The 17951-nt window shown below is 37.3% G+C and overlaps 1 protein-coding gene across 2 annotated transcripts; it reads left to right on the top strand.

Moving 5' to 3' along the window:
* Positions 1 to 5915: 5915 nt before the first annotated feature.
* Positions 5916 to 14565, top strand: LOC149226984 (gamma-glutamylcyclotransferase 2-2-like). Of its 2 annotated transcripts, XR_016247762.1 has the most exons (9): positions 5916 to 6186; positions 12736 to 12812; positions 13066 to 13122; positions 13269 to 13325; positions 13473 to 13513; positions 13669 to 13740; positions 13868 to 13947; positions 14065 to 14244; positions 14376 to 14565. XR_016247762.1 is itself a non-coding variant. In XM_089377650.1 (8 exons), the coding sequence occupies exons 1-8, from the start codon at positions 6078 to 6080 to the stop codon at positions 14139 to 14141; spliced, it is 570 nt and encodes a 189-aa protein (XP_089233776.1). In that variant the 5' UTR covers positions 5916 to 6077; the 3' UTR covers positions 14142 to 14565. The 2 variants fall into 2 exon arrangements, 1 of the variants encoding a protein (XP_089233776.1); XM_089377650.1 differs by having other exon boundaries at positions 14065 to 14565.
* Positions 14566 to 17951: the final 3386 nt, after the last annotated feature.

Below are 17951 nucleotides of genomic sequence, written 5' to 3'. Positions count from 1 at the left end.
CTAACTTATAGACGAAATTGGCCTTTTTCACGACATTTTTTCTAGTTAATTTTAATTAAAAATCCAACAGAGATTTTTAAAAACTTGTTAAGTTGTTTAATCTGTAGAATTTGAGTGCCCCAAGGGGGTTTTTCAGGGTGTTGAATCCATTTATGCATTTTAAACAACAAAAGATCACATTCTTTCTTGAAATTGTTTTTCCAAATTCCGTTGAAAATGTTTATCAAACCATAGAGTTATGGTGGTCGGGCCGATACTTCAGATGTGGCTCCTTCTCCAAATAGTGTGAGGTCTAATTGCGACTTCCATCGGGGAGAACCCTCGTATGTTGGTGGTATCCAACATCGTCAACACTATGCCAATGAATTAAATGGACTACAAGCCCTTATTTAAAAAGATTAATTAAGGAGTAATGAAGAGCCCTACTTTGACCTGGAACTAGGGACATTCCTCAAATTCTTTTTTTTATAAACATAATTATGGAAGTGGACAATAAATACCTTTTGACGCATAACAAAATTTCATAATGATTGGTGCATTTGGAATGAATCCACTAGTGTATATTGGTCAATCAAGGCCAAACCCAATAAATCTACATATTATTCCTTCAACTTTAAGGGATGAAAACAATTTATTTACCCTCGAATGCTTGACCTCTAATTTTGGTACGTCAAGCTTCTGAACATTATATATACTAGGTATAACTAGAGGTTGAGTAGATGAAGACAAATTCTCAAGACAAGCTGCATCTCCACTAGAAAAATTATAGATTCCTTAGCAAATTTTGTACCTGACAACTAGGAACAATCTTGCAACTATTTCCCCTCATAGATAAGGAAATAATCCCGAAGTGATGTTCTAGACCACCTTTAAGGGTTACATTTGAATAAGATCTAGTCACCTAGAAGGAGTTAGATTGCCCATCAAGGCCTTTTATAGATATTTGAAAACAATTGGATGATCCCAAATTGTTTTTGCACGACTCCTCTAACATGTCTCAGAAAAGAGAATAGTCCACTTGGGCTTTGTAATCGACAAGTGAGATGCATTCTTGTGATTAAGGGTCGAGTCTCTTCTCACCCTAGATCTCATCAATGGCTCTGTGACCTCCCTGTCCCCATTCTCCTTAGCACTATCTCCACTGATCCCTTCTCTAATCTCTTATTAGTTGTTGAAATCAAAATTGTCCTACCAAGTGCTTAAAACCTACAACCTATTGGTGTCCCCACTCCATTTTTTCGTGCTCATAAACCCTTCATCAAAGAAAGAGGCATAAGGAATTTCCTCCCTTGTGCTCTTAGCCTCTTGTTCTCCATTGCATCTTTAAATCTATTCATCACTCAACCTCCATCTTCAATGATCTAATGGGGATTGGAATAACCTTCCAAACTCTTGATCCACCCTTCCATTGAAATTGGATTTCATATCCCAATTTGAAACATACCAAACCCTAACACCTCTCCCTAGGATACCAATGCCAAAACATCAATTTTATTTTACCACTAGGGACAGCCGAATGTTGAATGGAAGAAAGAATTGAGTACCAACGAAATGTTATCACTAAGATTGTGTAAGACTTAGTCAAGCATGGTTCCCCCTTAAGATAATTTATTTCCTCCATAAGTAACTCCCAACCCTAAACCTCTCCCCATGAGGTTTGAACCAGCGTTTTAGGACTCGGCCGGAGTAGGTCATCAACTTGGCAGGTTCAGTAACAGACCGACCGACTCGGTTGAGTCCGACTTAAACCGGCCGAGGTAGTCAAAGACACCCAACAACGCTTTTTGGAGGGAAATTCGAACCCCATAAACAATTAGTTTTTGGTTTTAGGTTTTCTTGAAGCCCATCTATATCTCCCAAGCATACAAAAGCTATCCAACCCCCTCACATTTCCGCACGGCTATCTCATTGCATTTCTGTGAGAATTTGTGAGGAGTCTGTGAAGAGTTGTGGAGTTGGTTTTTGGAGTAACAGTGAGGAGTCTTGGGCAATGATTGGAGCAACAATGAGGAGCTTCTTGGGCAATGATTGGAGCAACAGTGAGGAGCTTCTTGGGCAATGATTGGAGCAACAGTGAGGAGCTTCTTGGGCAATGATTGGAGCAACATTGAGGAGTTAGTTTTTTGGAACGGCATTGAGGAGGCTAAAGCCTAGAGGTATTGTTTTTTTCACTTGTAAAATATGCCTTTGCTTGTGTTTTTTTTTTGCAAATCTGGAAATTGAAAAGAGTAATTTTTGTAAAAGAAATGAACATTGAAGAGTTGTTTTTTTCTTTTCTTTTCATTTTCAGATTTGTTTCCTTTCATTTCCAAGTCCAAATATCAGAAAATGGCTCTTAGAATGAAAGATGTTGCTTGGGCATATGCTAAGATGATTGATAATCAAATGCATTGCAAATTTTGTCATAGAATAATTAAGGGAGGTGGAGGGGGCATTCATAGGCTGAAACAACACTTGGCTGGTATTAGAGGCCAAATTGCTCCATGTGCAGCACCATCAGAACAAATTGGGGAGATTAGGAAGGAGTTGATAGAAAAATTTGAGAAGTTTGAGGAAGAAAAAGCTAGGAAAAAAGAAATAGAGGCTGAAATTGGGAGGAAGAGGAGTATAAAACACATGATGGCTACCAACCCCAATTTTGATTATGAGGGCTCTTCATCTATCCCTTGCACTGATGCATCCAACCCCTTTTGCTATGTTCCTCCCTCTTTGGAGTCTATTCAAGAAAAGGGTAAGGGTAAAATGAAAAAGAAGGGTGATACCAAAAGTTATTTCACACCCTCCTCTCCCTGTAATAGTGCACATGGTGATCAATCTAATAGAGGTCAAATGAAGCCCACTTTAGATGACCATTGGAAGAAAGAATTGAGAGAAACTGCTTGTGATTACATAGCTAGATGGTGGTATGATGTTGATATCCCCTTCAATGCTTCTCGTTCACCATATTATGAACCTATGTTTGATGTCATATTTGCTATTGGAAAGGGCTTCAAAGGCCCTACTATGCATGAGTTAAGGGGATCTCTTTTGCAAAAAGAAGTTTTGTCCATTGATGAATATTTGAAATATTTCAAAAGCTCATGGGAAAAAACAGGATGTACCATCATGTCAGATGGATGGACTGATCAAAGGAACCGTACCATCATAAACTTTCTTATCTTTTGCCCACAGGGAACCATGTTTCTAAAATCAATTGATGCATCTGATAGGGTGAAAGATGCACACTCTTTGTTTCAGCTTTTGGATGAGGTGTTGAAGAGGTGGGGGTGGCTAATGTTGTTCAAATCACCATAGATAATGCCTCTAACTATGTTCTTGCTGGTAAAATGTTAGAGGAAAAACACAAAATGATCTTTTGGACCCCATGTGCTACATATTGCATAGACCTCATGCTTGAGGATCTTGGCAAAATAGACTGGGTCAAGAACATTGTAGAGCATGCCAAAAGCATAACAAAATATATCTACAATCACTCATGGAGTTTGAATTTGATGAGGAAACACACAGGGGGTAGGGATATTATTAGGCCTGCCATCACTAGATTTGCAACTCATTTTTTGACATTACAATCTATGCTTTCCCAACATAGAAACTTGCAAAGGGTGTTTTCCAGTGATGAATGGAATGAATGTCAATGGTATTGCAAACAAGATGGCAAAGATGTGAGAAAGAAAGTTAATGAAGAAATATTTTGGAAAAAGGCAACATATATTATGAAGGTTGCTGAGCCACTGGTTAAGGTGTTGCGGTTGGTGGATGTGGAAATATTGGCTATGGGCTTCATTTATGAGGCTATGGATCAAGCAAAGGATCAAATAAAGGCAACATACAAGGATAGAGTGGTTAAGTATGGGCCCATTTGGGAAATCATTGATCAAAGATGGAACAATCAACTCCATCGCCCTATACAGGTAGCTAAGTTTTTTCTGAACCCAAGGTATCATTATAAAACTCTAGAGGCAGAAGCTTTGACTAGGGAGGTTAGAGATGGATTGATTGACTGCATTGACCGCATGGTCCCTAAGGAGAGTGATCAACTGCAGATACACCAACAGATCACTTGTTTCAACAGAGCCACATGTACCTTTGGCAAGAACCTAGCAAGGATTGTAAGGGAAGCATATGAGCCATATAAACAAACAATTTCAATTTTCAAATTCTTATTTTGTTAAATTGTTTATAATTTGGAAGTTGGATATAATTTGTTGAGCTAACTCATTACATAACTATGTTTTTTGCAGCACAATGGTGGGAGGCATTTGGTAGCCATTGTCATCAATTGCAAAAATTTTGAGTCAAACTTGCAGTGCTACTGGGTGTGAGCGCAACTGGTTTGTCTTTGAGAGGATTCACATGAAGAAGAGAAACCGTTTGGAACAAAAATGATTAAATGATCTAGTCTATGTCTAATACAACCTACGGTTAAGACATGACCAATTGCTGAACAAAAGCACTAATACAGATCCCATTGTGTTGGAAGATATTGATCCAACATCAGATTGGGTAGTGGAGAGTCATCCAACAAAGTTTGATTCTAATGAGGATATTGGTCTTGATTTAGATTTACAAACGAAGGCATTAGTTGAACATAATGTGTAGTTGAATGCAGATCCACTTGTACCAAGCCTAGTTCCAAGTCCTCTGGTTGCAAGCACTTCCTCTACTTAGCCACGACGAAAGCGCATATCTCGTCTATCTCAGCATGCAGGTGCTACGCCTGCTAGTGCTACTACTTCTACAATTGCAATTGGAGATGGTGATGAGGAGGAGGAGGAGTAACCACGGGTTTCCCTGTTTGAATCTGATTCAGAGTCTGACCCAGATGATGTTGGCTTCTCTAGCAGTACCAGTAGTATTGGTGACTAGTGATGTTTTACAATTTATTTTTGTTGTAGAGGCCATTTAGAGCTTCCTTGGTTATGTGTTTTTGTTTTGATCTTTATATCATGTATGTATTGGATAGTGCACTAGGTGTTGTTTTGATATAATGGATATATTCATGAGCCTACTTTGATCATATGTTGTTTTCTCTCTATATTCTAATACTATGTGTTTGGAAACATGAATGAAAATCTTTAAAATTATGTTTTTTCATAAAAAAATAAATATTTAATGTATTTTTTACGACAACCGAGTCATTAAAAACATGAATGAAAATCTTTAAAATTATGTTTTTTACAACGACCAAATTATTGAAATCAAACTGGCCAAGTTGATACCGAATCGAAATCAAAGTTGGAATCGACCTTCGGTGAGTTCCAAATTCGAATTAGAATTTTAAAACATTGATTTGAACCTAAAACCCCATAAAAACTAAACCCTACACAAAACAACTACTCCTCATAGGCCAAAAGTCAAAACATGAGCCTAATCACTTATTAATATTATTTATTTGATATAAAACAACTACTTTAGAACTCATAGGTCAAAAGTCAAAGCATCAACCTAATCAAACAACTACTCCTCATAGGCCAAAAGTCAAAACATGAGCCTAATCACTTATTAATATTATTTATGGGAGTTGTCTATAATGCGACTTTTTGAGATTCCGGTGACGGAATCCGGCGGAAGAAATTGAGATGAAATCATGATTTGTTGCAGTTAAAATGGTTTTTTAACTGCATATTCGGATTCAGCACCCTGAAAAACCCCTGGGACAGTTTCATTGTGCAAAAATTAGCTATCAAACTTGGATTCCAATAAATTACTGCCGGATTTTCACCGGAAAAAATCGCCGGAAAGGCTTTCAAAAAGTCGCGTTAAAGACTACTCCATTATTTATTTGATATAAAACAACTACTTTAAAACTCATAGGTCAAAAGTCAAAGCATCAACCTAATCAAACACTTGTTGATATTATTTAGATTCATTATTTCCCAAAACCAAATATCCAAATCACTTCGGTGACTTAAAAGGTCTATCGGGCTCGTTCAACCATTCATACCCATCTTGAAGGGTTATCATATATTTGTTTGTGATCGACCCGAATTCCAACAATCCCTCTACCTCTTTCTGTTCTGAGCTCTGCAAGGGCTGAGCAAAGGGAGGTAGAAGGGGATTGGAAAAGAGGGAGAAAGATGGTGATGTGGGTGTTTGGGTACGGATCTCTAATGTGGAAGCCCGGCTTCCATTTCGATGACAAGCTGGTCGGTTTCATCAAGGGCTATCGACGCGTTTTTCAACTAGGTATGTCTGTATTGCATCTCGTTTCGCCTTCTCAAATTACTGCATTTTTGTATTTGTCTTCCCATTTGTGCTCAAAAGGTTTGGCATGTGAGATGAATTCTTGGCATTTTCTATTCTACATTTTAGAGTACGGATGCTTACATGGGTATCTCTTCCGCCAAATCTCTGGAATACGGATGCTTACATGGGTGTCTCTTCCGCCAAATCTCTGGCAAATGTCAGACATGATCGGTCTTCCCTAGTCATTTTTTAATTAAATTTTGCCCATCAGCTGAATTTGGATGTAAACCAAACGATGAAATCACTACTCACTTGCACCGCCATATAAACCCGGTCATTAAGGTTTACCCATCAGCTGAATTCGGATGTAAACTAAGCGGCGAAATTACATATGACTAGCACCAACCCATGTAAACCCGGGTCACACCCTGAGGTTGCTAATCTGGGGTTGTGATCTTGAGGAATGGATCTTGTAGCAACACTTTGTGTAAACTTGTGAAATACATTTTTTGAGCCCTGCGTTGACATACATATCCAACCTGCATTTAAATGGATATCTGCTAGTATGATATTCAATGCACTTATTTTAAGGGGACTCAACTGGTTGTAGTCAATGTTTTTGAGTATTTGGTGAGTTCCATATCAATACGTGTTTCATTTGAATCCCCTGGATGAGATGGATTAGTTTACATTGATGAATTTGGCAGAGATCATGACCAGGTGATATGTTGAAATTATTTGGGGATTTCTTATATACCAAGCTTAGTTTTTGGTTAGCTGTGTACTAATGATTGATTTCTTACGATGCATCTCGTGCTCACCTAAACGATGCTTACAAATTTTGAAATGCACTCTGTCGGAATGTTGGTTCAATCCACATTTAAAGTGCTAGGAGGCTATGAAAATGGGTTGGCGTGATACGCGTTGAAATTATTTGAGATTTCTTATGAACCCAAGCTTAGGCTTTGATTAGTTGTGTCAATGTGCTAATAATTGATTTCTGACGATGCATCTCGTGCTTACCCAAATGATGGCTAACAATTTTGGAATGAACTCTGAAAGAGTGTTACTTCAAACCATTTAAAGTGCTTGGATATGAAAATGCGTTAATGCCTTTTCGGTCTTTGCTACAAGCAAGGGCTCTATTGATTGTTAGAATCCTCATCTGAATCAATTGACTACTATGCTATTTCATCTGCTCATGACTGCATAATTGTGTTGTGTTACTCTATCTTCCCTTATTATGTCTTTCTGGCTGCAGTCTGTCTTGTCACGTCAACTACATATTTAAGTTGACTGTTTGATAATAGCAACAAATAAATGACATAACTCCGGCAAGATGGCATTGCCTTGCTCAACTCATCTTGAGCTTGGAATCAACATTTTCACCTAAACAAAGGGTTTTTTTGATATTCGAAAGTCTCAAATTTGCATAAATGTTAAATTCTCAAATATGTTCTTCCATGAATAGAAGATAAATATACCTGGGCATATTACTGTCAAATGACACAAACGATTCTGTAACGTGAAGTCAACTACACTTATTAGCAATTATCCTCACAAAACAAATAAGATTTAGATCATTATAACAACCTAAAGCAGGTTTCAACTGCAACAGTTGTGCTAATCATTTGAGCATACAAAACATACAAATATCACTATAATTAACAATGAAATAACTTTCCATGCGATGCAGTAAGAGAAAACCACGTCATAGAGAACAATAAGATTCAAAATACAAATACGCCACCTAAAATTTCATTAACTTCAAGGTACAAGTATTATACAGTACCAAGTTGGTTTTCAAACTTTTTTTTCTTGTATATGAAGTCATGGCAAGGATGTATTTGTTTTGTACATATCACCTAGTACTTGCACCCTGGTCCCAGTCGTGTTGCTGGGTAGCTAAACCTGCTCCTTTGGAGCCTTGGTAGATTGCATTACAAGTCATCATACTTACCAGTGAACCAAAACCTCATGGTGGCTCTGGCACATTATCATTGATAACCTCATTATTTATTCATTATTCAAAATATCTCGGACAAGATCATATCATCATCCATCTTCCATTGCAATTTTAACTGTGTTTTTTTTGGACTAGAGGAATAGGCAACTAGGCTGGGATTCCGACCGCTACCACTATAACGCCTAGGTCACACAAGTACAAGCCCAGCCTAGTTGCCTATTCCTCAAAGATGGCACACAGGTCTACGAACAGGGATTTGAACAAAGGACCTCATTACTCACACTTTTACATAACACGGGCTTGCTAACTGAGATACCCTGCGGCCTTTACAGTGCTCCTTTTGTTTTTTTATCAGTCTTTTAATTTCTTTGCTTCTGCTTCTTGCTTATGTAGAACCTACTATCTTTTCGATCACTGGAAACCCACCCTTCTTTCTGTCTTTTGCAACATTTTATATGTGCAATAGAATCTTGCACAGTAGTTCGAGGGCCTGCAATCCAACCTTGCATTGTGTCCTGGTTCTCGCAATTTGATGGCCTGTGACCTACATTTGTAGGGCTTCTGCAACTTGCAAGCTTTGGGTTTATGAATCAATCACATTAGGTCCTCCCGGGACTTTAGGTCCATAAACATTGGATATGGTGCTCCCCTTTGCTAATCCAATCTCCTTGAAGTTTGCAGATATGATGTAACATATTACTATGAAGTTGTTTAAGACTACTAAAGCTAGATTCCATGAAATTGCTAGAACTCCAGAGAAGCCCTCAACACTGGTCACGTTTGATTCACATCCTTTCCAACACCTTGAAGCTAGTTTTTTCATGGTTTCTTGAATAATGGAAATAGTGGATTTATCTTTACTTATTTTGGTCTTCAGTATCCTGTGCCTGCCTTTTCTGTTTACCCCTGCAATATTCCATAATGTGATTTTCATAGTTAAGCTTTAGGTTGTGTGGCAAAGTACTTGTCCAAAAGAGAGAATTTGTCCATAATCTAAAAGTTGGGCTTCTCCTCGATTTTTTCCTGCATTGTTAACTTCTTTAGTGATTTAAACTGTGTTGTTCTGATGCCCAACCTGGTTGAAGTTCCCTAGCTCTGGGAGGTGGAGCCTATCTTGGATTTACCTTTCATTGGCTCTTTTTGAAGGTGTTGTTTCACCATATATTTCAATGAGGGCCAGTAGATCCACCTCATGCATTTCGATATCCTCTATTGCTCTTGATCTTCCTCCTTTGAATTAGACTAATCCTCCTCATCTTCTCCTTCATCTTTCTCAGAGCATATGTTTTCTCCTTTTGGAGATTGTGTAGCAAAACACTTTGAGTACTTCCCCATGATCCATGGATTATAGTGGGGTAAACTACTGGTTCTAGTTATGGGGCTTAACCCTGAGGGGATCAAGAGAGACAAACCCATGATCTCCCCAACTTTGGGGGAGAGATCTCATGTTTGGCTCATGACCGCTTAAGCTAGCCCCCAAGGCTCGGAGATTGAGTATTTGTCTCCTTTTTCCTTCTTTTTGGTTCTGTTGGTGTAGGTTTGGGAGGAGGCACAACCATACTTTTAACTGTTCTTCTGTTTTGAATTTTGTGGGTTGTTGCTCTAATGCCAGTGACTGAAACATGTTGGTCACTTTAGGATCACTGGTGGTTGCTTGGTTGGGATGCTTCTTTCCTGACTTATTTTTGCTTAGAACAAAACAAAGCTCTCATTGTCTGCTCATCTTCTTGTTTTTTATCATTGGCTACAACATTTACTATTTAGAGGATAGTCCCTGCACAAATGTCCATGTTCATGTATTTTCATACATTTGAAGGGGATATGTTCATAATCTAGAGTTTATGTCCACTTTGAGCCTTGGAAACTAATGTAGATAAACTCAGTGAAATCTGTCAAAACATTCATATAAACATAGATTTGAGCATAAGTTCTATACTTACCTCTTCTAGTGATTTTAGAGGTTTCAATGCATTTCCTATTATGCCCCTTCATCCTAGATTACTTGGGGTAGAGAGTACATCCGGATTCATGCTGGTGCTGTTGGGAAATCCTCCTTTTTAGGACTGCACTTCTTTGTCCGGAATCTAAGATTGAGACCTGCTAAGTTTAAGAAGTAGTCACTGTCCTCAAAATCATGTTATCTGTCCTCTATGCTTGCAAAGATGGTTATAAAAAAGCCCTTGGAGCCAAGATTAAGATCTAACTGGTGCTTGGATATCCATTCTGAGTTTAATTGAGTTTATCCACAAAATTAATGCTTGCTCTGAGGGTCAAATACCCATGAACTTCCCTATAACTGCATGATCCTTCATGTACCATTTGTAGCTGCCAATTTTGAGCAAGGTAACTTCGTATGTAGGGTTTTCGAATGTTTTGGTTAGGCAATCTCCAGAGCGGTTATTGACGCTTTTGTTCAGATCTACAGTCTTGACAATACTTCGATGTTTTTTTTTGTCTTCGCTCTGGAGATTGCCTAACCAAAACAATTGAAAACCCTAGATATGATGTTACCTGACCTAAAATTGACAGCTACCTGAAGACTTTGACTTCCTTTTCTTGCACCACCTATTTCGTTGGCCTTACTTGATTCCCCTGACAGTACATCCTTGAAAGAAAGTACCTTCACGAGGTCCATGATTCCCATGGCCACCACTGATTCTGCCATTGACACCCCACGAACCAGATGCTAATGCCAACCCAGCAAAGTAGCACCGCTAACAATCCCTAACCCCCATGCTCTGGTTTCCATCAAGAATCCTCCATATTCTTACTTCAAATATCCCCGACAGCAACCAGTTTGGTTTCTTCTTTGAAAGAACTTATTGTGAAACACTTGCTAACATGTAATTCATAGAGTTTACTCTCCCAATCCCACTGAAGATTTTTTCGAGTTACAGTACGTTATAAAATCACGAAAGTCTAGAAATTGAAGCAATAGGTTTTCATCACTAGAATCTAATACTCCATCTTCTTGAAGTTCATCACATCTTGTTCTGGGTCAATGAGGAAATGCATATGAGTTCTCATCATCTCAACATATCTCTCGAATTGTTAGTTTCCAGGTCCTTCATCAACCTAATTCGACATTTCTTTCAGTTCTTACAGAACTTCACGAGGATTTCATTGTAATTTATCGAACCCCTTATGGCAATCATCGATATGTGTCATCAATTTTCTGTAGGCATTTTCCCATGATCCAAATCAACAACTTGAAAAGCAGCTCAGACAGAAGTCCATATTCAACCATTACATTGTTTAGTCTATTCTAAGATGTTGCCATGGTATATGATCAACCATATTTATAGTCAAAAGGTTGCTGGAGATTGGGAGGCTTCCCCGGTCCTTCACACAATGATATAGAAGTGATATGAAAATGGGTGCCAAAATCAACAACAGAAAACTGGGACCAACTTGCCCATAAGCATCAAGGGCACTCTGTGCTCAACATCCCACACAGTTTTGATTCCATGGGTCGTTCTACTAAGTCATGTTTTTTTTATAGATTAATCTCATCCAATTGTGTTAACAAATAGATCATCTGTTTTAACACCACTCCGTCATGTGTTATTTGCTTGGTGGTGGTAGCAAAAGGGATACAATATTGGATTTGCGTAATATATGATGTCAATTTTGTTGCACAATCATTCTATCTTTTTCTTGTGCTATGTCAAATCCTACAGGTGTCTTAAGAATGGTATAGTATAAGAAATAGGAATAGAGAGGGGATCCGTTTATATTCTTAAAATCAATACATTCTACTTTTCTATTCACCAAAGATGCGACGTTGATGGCTTACTCTCGGCAAAAAGATAGAATCTTCTAATTCATTTCCTTGCTATAAGCAAATGCTCTTTGCAGTAAAGACACCTACGATCTTGTAAAATGTTAGTGGCATTTCGTTTAGCTATGCAGCTTTTGCAAACACCAAAAATAATCTCCTAACAGTGACCAGCTACTGTGAACAAACTTGGCAATTATTTGTGCTTTATAGATTTTTTTTTTCCTACAAAGCTAATGCCATCTCTGACAGAATGTTGTCCATGTTTATTAGTATATTCATCATATGGGTTCATTCTACAGGACATTATGATAACTCAATTCCTCCATGTGCTAAACAATATGTGTCAATCTACTAAGAACTATTAAAGGCTTTGTTAGGATGCATTTTGTCTGTAGTTCGAAGGTTTCAGTCAGAAACTCAATAGTGCAAGTGTGATCCGATCTTCCAAGCGGGCAGTCATATATAAATATTTTATTTTTCTCTCAAGTATTGCCAAAGTATGAATTGATATTTGTTCATCTTCAAAGTGTTTGAAACAAGCTTTAGTGAAAATCCCAAATCCTTGAGCTTATAGATGTTAGTAATGAAGAAAATTTACAATGCACTAAATTAACTTAGATTTGAACAATTACTAGGAAAGAAATTAAGAGAAGCACAATAATATGAAAAAAAGTCCTAAAAAGGCTCCTGACATATGCATTTTGAGGAAGTATTGCCTGTTCTTCGTACTGTTATTGTTAGTTGACATCCACAAAATGTTCTAAGTGGCTTTCTCATGTCGTTTCCTTTTTCTTCTTTTCAGCTTGTATTGATCACAGAGGCACACCAGAGTTTCCTGCTCGATCTTGCACATTAATAGAAGAAGAAGGAGCTCTTTGTGTAAGTATTGCGCATTTACTCTGCTTTTGTCTATGTTGTTATCATTAAGCATTTTGTAGGGCATTGTCAATCTCTAGTAGCCTTCATTGAATTGTATACATTCTGAAAACTACTCAGGAGTCAGAAGTTGTTGCTAGGTGAGATGCAGTTAATGTTGACAACACACCTTACCTAGCCTAATGTTCATTTTCCATGGATTTCTCTCATTTCTAGTTTCGCATCTGCATACCCTACTAATACTTTATCTTGACAGTGGGGTACTGCCTTTTGTGTTAATGGAGGACCAGAAAAGGAAAAGCTGGTAATAGAGGTAAGTTGTAGAGATTTGATTCAGTTAATGATGGTTTATCTTGCTTGCAGTAGTCTCGATCCCTTTGCCCAAGAATTTTCAGCAACATTTCTGGAATGGTTATTGCTTTTGTTCTTAATGCACTTTATTGAATATGTGGGATACAGTATCTGGAGAAGAGAGAATGCGAGTATGACACAAAGAGTTATATAGATTTCTACACGGTGAGGACCTTGACACATTCAAGCTTGTAAAGACTAGGGCTACAATATATCTACAGTTCTGTTAAATTTTCTTGGCTATACCTTTGTTTTTATTTATCTTGTTCATTGTGCCAAGGCCTCATATCTAACACAGGTTTGTCACTATAGGAGGAAGAACCATCAAAACCAGCTCTAACTGGAGTTTTAGTGTAATTGGCTTGGCCCTGACCATTTTCACATTAACATTTTCATTTAGTTTTCCATCATGGATGTACTGAATTCCCTTCTTGTAATGTATTTTATGTTGTAAAAATTATATAACATTTGCTACCTAAGATCCGTATTCTGATTAAGCTCCTTGCAGTTTTACTACTACCCCAAATAAGGTCACAAACAAGTACTTCCTTGGTCCTGCTCCTCTGGAGGTGATGGCAAGGTTAGTGCCTTTTTCAATCGTACTTTATGTAACTATGTATTTAGTTGAATCCATCTGAATTACTTTCTTGAGTATTTCTAGATAATTAATAGTTTGTGTATGTTGTTGTTGGAACCTTTGTTTGTAGTCAAATTGCAAAAGCTGTTGGCCCCTGCGGAACCAATTGTGAATATCTTTTTCGATTGGAAAATGAAATGGATAATATCGGTATACATATATTCACTCTTTATGGGTCCTTGAAGTACATTGAACTTTCTCTTCATGCAGTTGTGACATCTTTGTCTACCGTTTATTGATACAATAAACCTGGTCTGATTGCCACAGGGCATACGGAAAAAGAAATTATCGAGCTTGCAAATGAAGTGAGGAGAATTCTTGGAGGGGTTTATCTTTCCCTGTAAAAGATAACCATACTAATCACTCTAGTTTTTGAATGGAAAAAAACGGGGATAAGCAATGCTAGGATCTATGGAAAGGCTAGCCACTTTCTGGAGCATGGTGAAGGTAAGGTCCTGGTCTTACTTGAACCGGGCTCTAATGTTTATGCTCAATGAGTATGCAACCTTGTTGCCTTCATTCGATGGAGTTCAATTTTTGTGAGATGCTCGTCTAAATTTTTTTGTTGACTTTACAAGGGAAAGTCAAGGAACTCGATACTCTCATCTAAATATCTGGCAAAAGGTAAGGCTTATGATCAAGGGAAAAAAATGAGGCAGTATTGTGTATTCAAATTTATGGACCATTGTTTTCCTCGTGGAAGTAACTCAAAAACAGAGAATATGATTTCTTTTGAAATGGCAGTCTAACTTGATTGAATTATGTACATTCCTCATGTTGTACCAGTTGGCCCTTCTGCACTTATACGCTGCTTCTGTGCAATGAAATGTTTATCCATAATAAGTGATTATCATTTAAGTACCTTTGATATCAAGGTTTAATTCTATCTCAAGGTTCTTGCAGTTCTGAAGGTAAAAATCAGAGGTTCTGTAGCAAAGATATCATTACTCGAGTCAAAAGCCGGTTTCTTTTCATATCATTACTCAAGAGTCAAAACAAAAAGCCGGTTTCTTTTCATCAATGACAGTAATGGCATCATACTAGAAATGATTTTAGGTGCAAGGAAACAAGGAAATTATCAACATGCACGAGAATATGCTGGGGGTAAGTGTTTTAATATGCCACTTTATTGGTTGAAAAGAACCAAACTAAATAGCTTATCTCAACAGTCATTATAGTTGAAGTTTAGCTTTAAAGAGACCAGAATAATTTTGTGAAACCCAAGACTTATGTAAAATTCTAATTTTAAATAATTTGTCATGCATTAACACAATCAACATAAGTAACTACTCCCCTGGTTCAAATTCAAATAGTACAACTGGGAAGAGCTGGAACAAACTTGTCAATGCTGTGGGTTGAAATATGTTTCTTTTTTAACATAAGCAGTACTCCCCTTGTTCAAATTAAAATAGTACAGCTGGAAAGAGTTGGAACAAACCTGTCAATGCTATGGTTTGAAATATGCTTTTTTTGGTCATACTGTTGTAAACAATTAAAATTCTGAATTATTATCCAAATAAACAGGGAATGGAAAGAGATAAGAAAATTAATGACTTCAGGGATACTAATACGGAACAAAACTCAATGTTATTTGATTTGTGACAATCAACTTTCAAGATCATGATCAACTTACAAGATGAACATCAATAATATGCAACTCCTATTGAAATCAATTCTAACCTTGACAATCCTGATTAGTCTAAGGTGATGCTGTGCATAGAGTACATATGGTTGCACTCTAATCATGCAACCCACTCACAAACTTGAAAATTTTTATTTCGACATCCCTCAGTGAGGGATCTATGGGGAAAACTAGACCAACTACAATTGAGATGCTATTTGATCATATCATCAGATATTCTCAAAGTTGCCTTCTTTGGAGATGACCATGAGAGCTTTAAGGAGGCCAAGGATTAACTTACCAATATTGGGTTGTGCTTCACTCTACCTCAATGCTTATGCCCCAATCCTATTGGAACATGCAGATAATCCTCGAAGGGCTCAGACATAAGAGACACAAAGAAACAAAGGAATTGAATGTAGAACAAATGCCTAAATGTCATAAATTGAGTAATGTTAATAGATCAACTAACAAGAAAAATCAAATAACTCCGTTTTCGCTAAATCAAGTACCTCCTTCATCATCTTGACTTTTGTTGTACCCATTAATAAACACCCTTGGTCCCAATGGGTTACCTTCATACACTTTCTGTAGTTGGATTTGTGACGACACTTAGTGTTGGATTGTATAGCAATAGGCCCTATTTCTTTATATTTTTTCCCAAATTTGGTATATGATATTTTGGATGATTTTTATTAGTTTCTCATTTTATATATATAAAGAAATAGGGTATAATAATACCCTATTTCTTTATATAATAAAGAAACCTAAGCCTCATTTGTACTCATCTAACTTGAACAGGCCCTATTTCATACATTACAAGGAGACCTAACTCTCATTTTTACACATCTAACGCGAGTAAATATGACACTATTAATATCATCTTAAGTTATAATTATTTTACCCATAAACATCTCACATGCTTAAATTATCTCTCATTATATGGTGATTATCAGTGAAGAATTGGGTTTAAGTATGTAATGTCTTCTTAAGATATAATTCTCTCACCCATACACAGCTCACATGCTTGAATTATCTCTCATTATATGGTGTGATTATTAGTGAAGAATTGGGTTTAAGTATGTTTATTAAATATATTCGATGTTGTTTCTAACATGGTAGTGTATGCGAGGAGAGCAACAATCATGGCATGGCGCATTCCTTTGTAGATTCTAATGGAGTTATCTTGATAAATGGAGTTTATGTTATTGCAGAATTTCTATTTGAAATAAAATTTTGAGAGCTTTTTAAAATGAGATCATAGTAGAGGTTCCCATTGTTATTGACAAAAGTTTTTTTAAAATTGACATCTATAATTGTCCATTTTGTTAACAAAAGACATTGATCTATCTTGTGGAAAGAATATCTCATTGTTTAGTGGTCTGATTGAGTTCTTGGAGGGCAACATGTTTTTTAGGATGTTGCTGGGACGAAAACAACTTTAAGTGGGATTTAAGACCCTAGTCTTGAGTGGATTTTGGCGCCTTGGTTGCATGTTCACCTTGGTGGTCATTGATTGACATGAATGGATGTGACAAAAGATATATGGTTAGAAGATGTGTTTGTTTTTGAGTGCCTTTGCCCATTGGTAAGTCACACCTTGGACATATTGGGTGCCCTTGCTTATAGATTGATAAACTTAGTTGGATGCACCAAGAGAAGTTTAGAAAATAACTTGTTGAGGAAAAGTAAGAGGGTTGTTGCATGCAGCCTCATTCACAAACATCCACTATGCATAACAAGCAAAATTCGCAGATAAAGCTTCACTAGCTTGGATGCTTGCACTATATGTGAATTGGATGGATTGGATGACTTGAGCTGATTTGGTGTGACTTGGGTGGAAAATTGCCATACAATCATTGAAAGGAAGTGAGATGATGGAGCACACTTGCGTCCACCTTAGAACGAAGGAGTTTGCGAGTGCATAACAAATCTCGTGTAAAAGGAGGATGCCTAAAAAGTGCTAAGACATAATAAGGGAAGTCATTCACCAAGAATGTAAAGCACCTATGCAATTATGCTAAGTTCAGGGTTAGGCATAGTAGGGATAATTGCACTAGCTAAGTGAGAAGAAGAAGATAAGACTTGTAGGAGGTAGGTTTGTGATTTTTTTAGGGGTTGGATTGTGCAAGTTTATGAGGAAGTGGGTAGAAGACTATTTGTGTTAGCTTCTTTGTAGATTTGTAATAGACTTGTAGGAAAGAGGCTACAACTCCCTTGTATATCTATGACATTCTTCATATAATAAAGTCAAGGCACCTATCTTGGGTGTTGCCTATACATGCGAATTGTAAACTCTTGATAATTGTTGGATGCTACTATTCCTTTGCTTTGCTCGAGTAGTGTTGGATGTTTAAGGTTGTGGTTCAATGTGTGCTTACTATTGAATGCGCTTAGTTGAGTAGAACTTGGTTTCATTTGACAGATTTTACCCTAAGGTGAAGTTATGGGTGGAGGTGTAGTTTAGCTATAGTAGGCATAGGATGATCAAGCTCTTGCTATCAAAGCAACAATTGTGACATATACACTTAGG

This window comes from Pinus tabuliformis, chromosome J, assembly GCF_031772625.1.
Source record: "Pinus tabuliformis cultivar Carrire ecotype Pingquan chromosome J, CPIR1, whole genome shotgun sequence".
Classification (NCBI taxonomy): domain Eukaryota; kingdom Viridiplantae; phylum Streptophyta; class Pinopsida; order Pinales; family Pinaceae; genus Pinus; species Pinus tabuliformis.
This window is presented reverse-complemented; position numbering and strand designations above follow the sequence as displayed.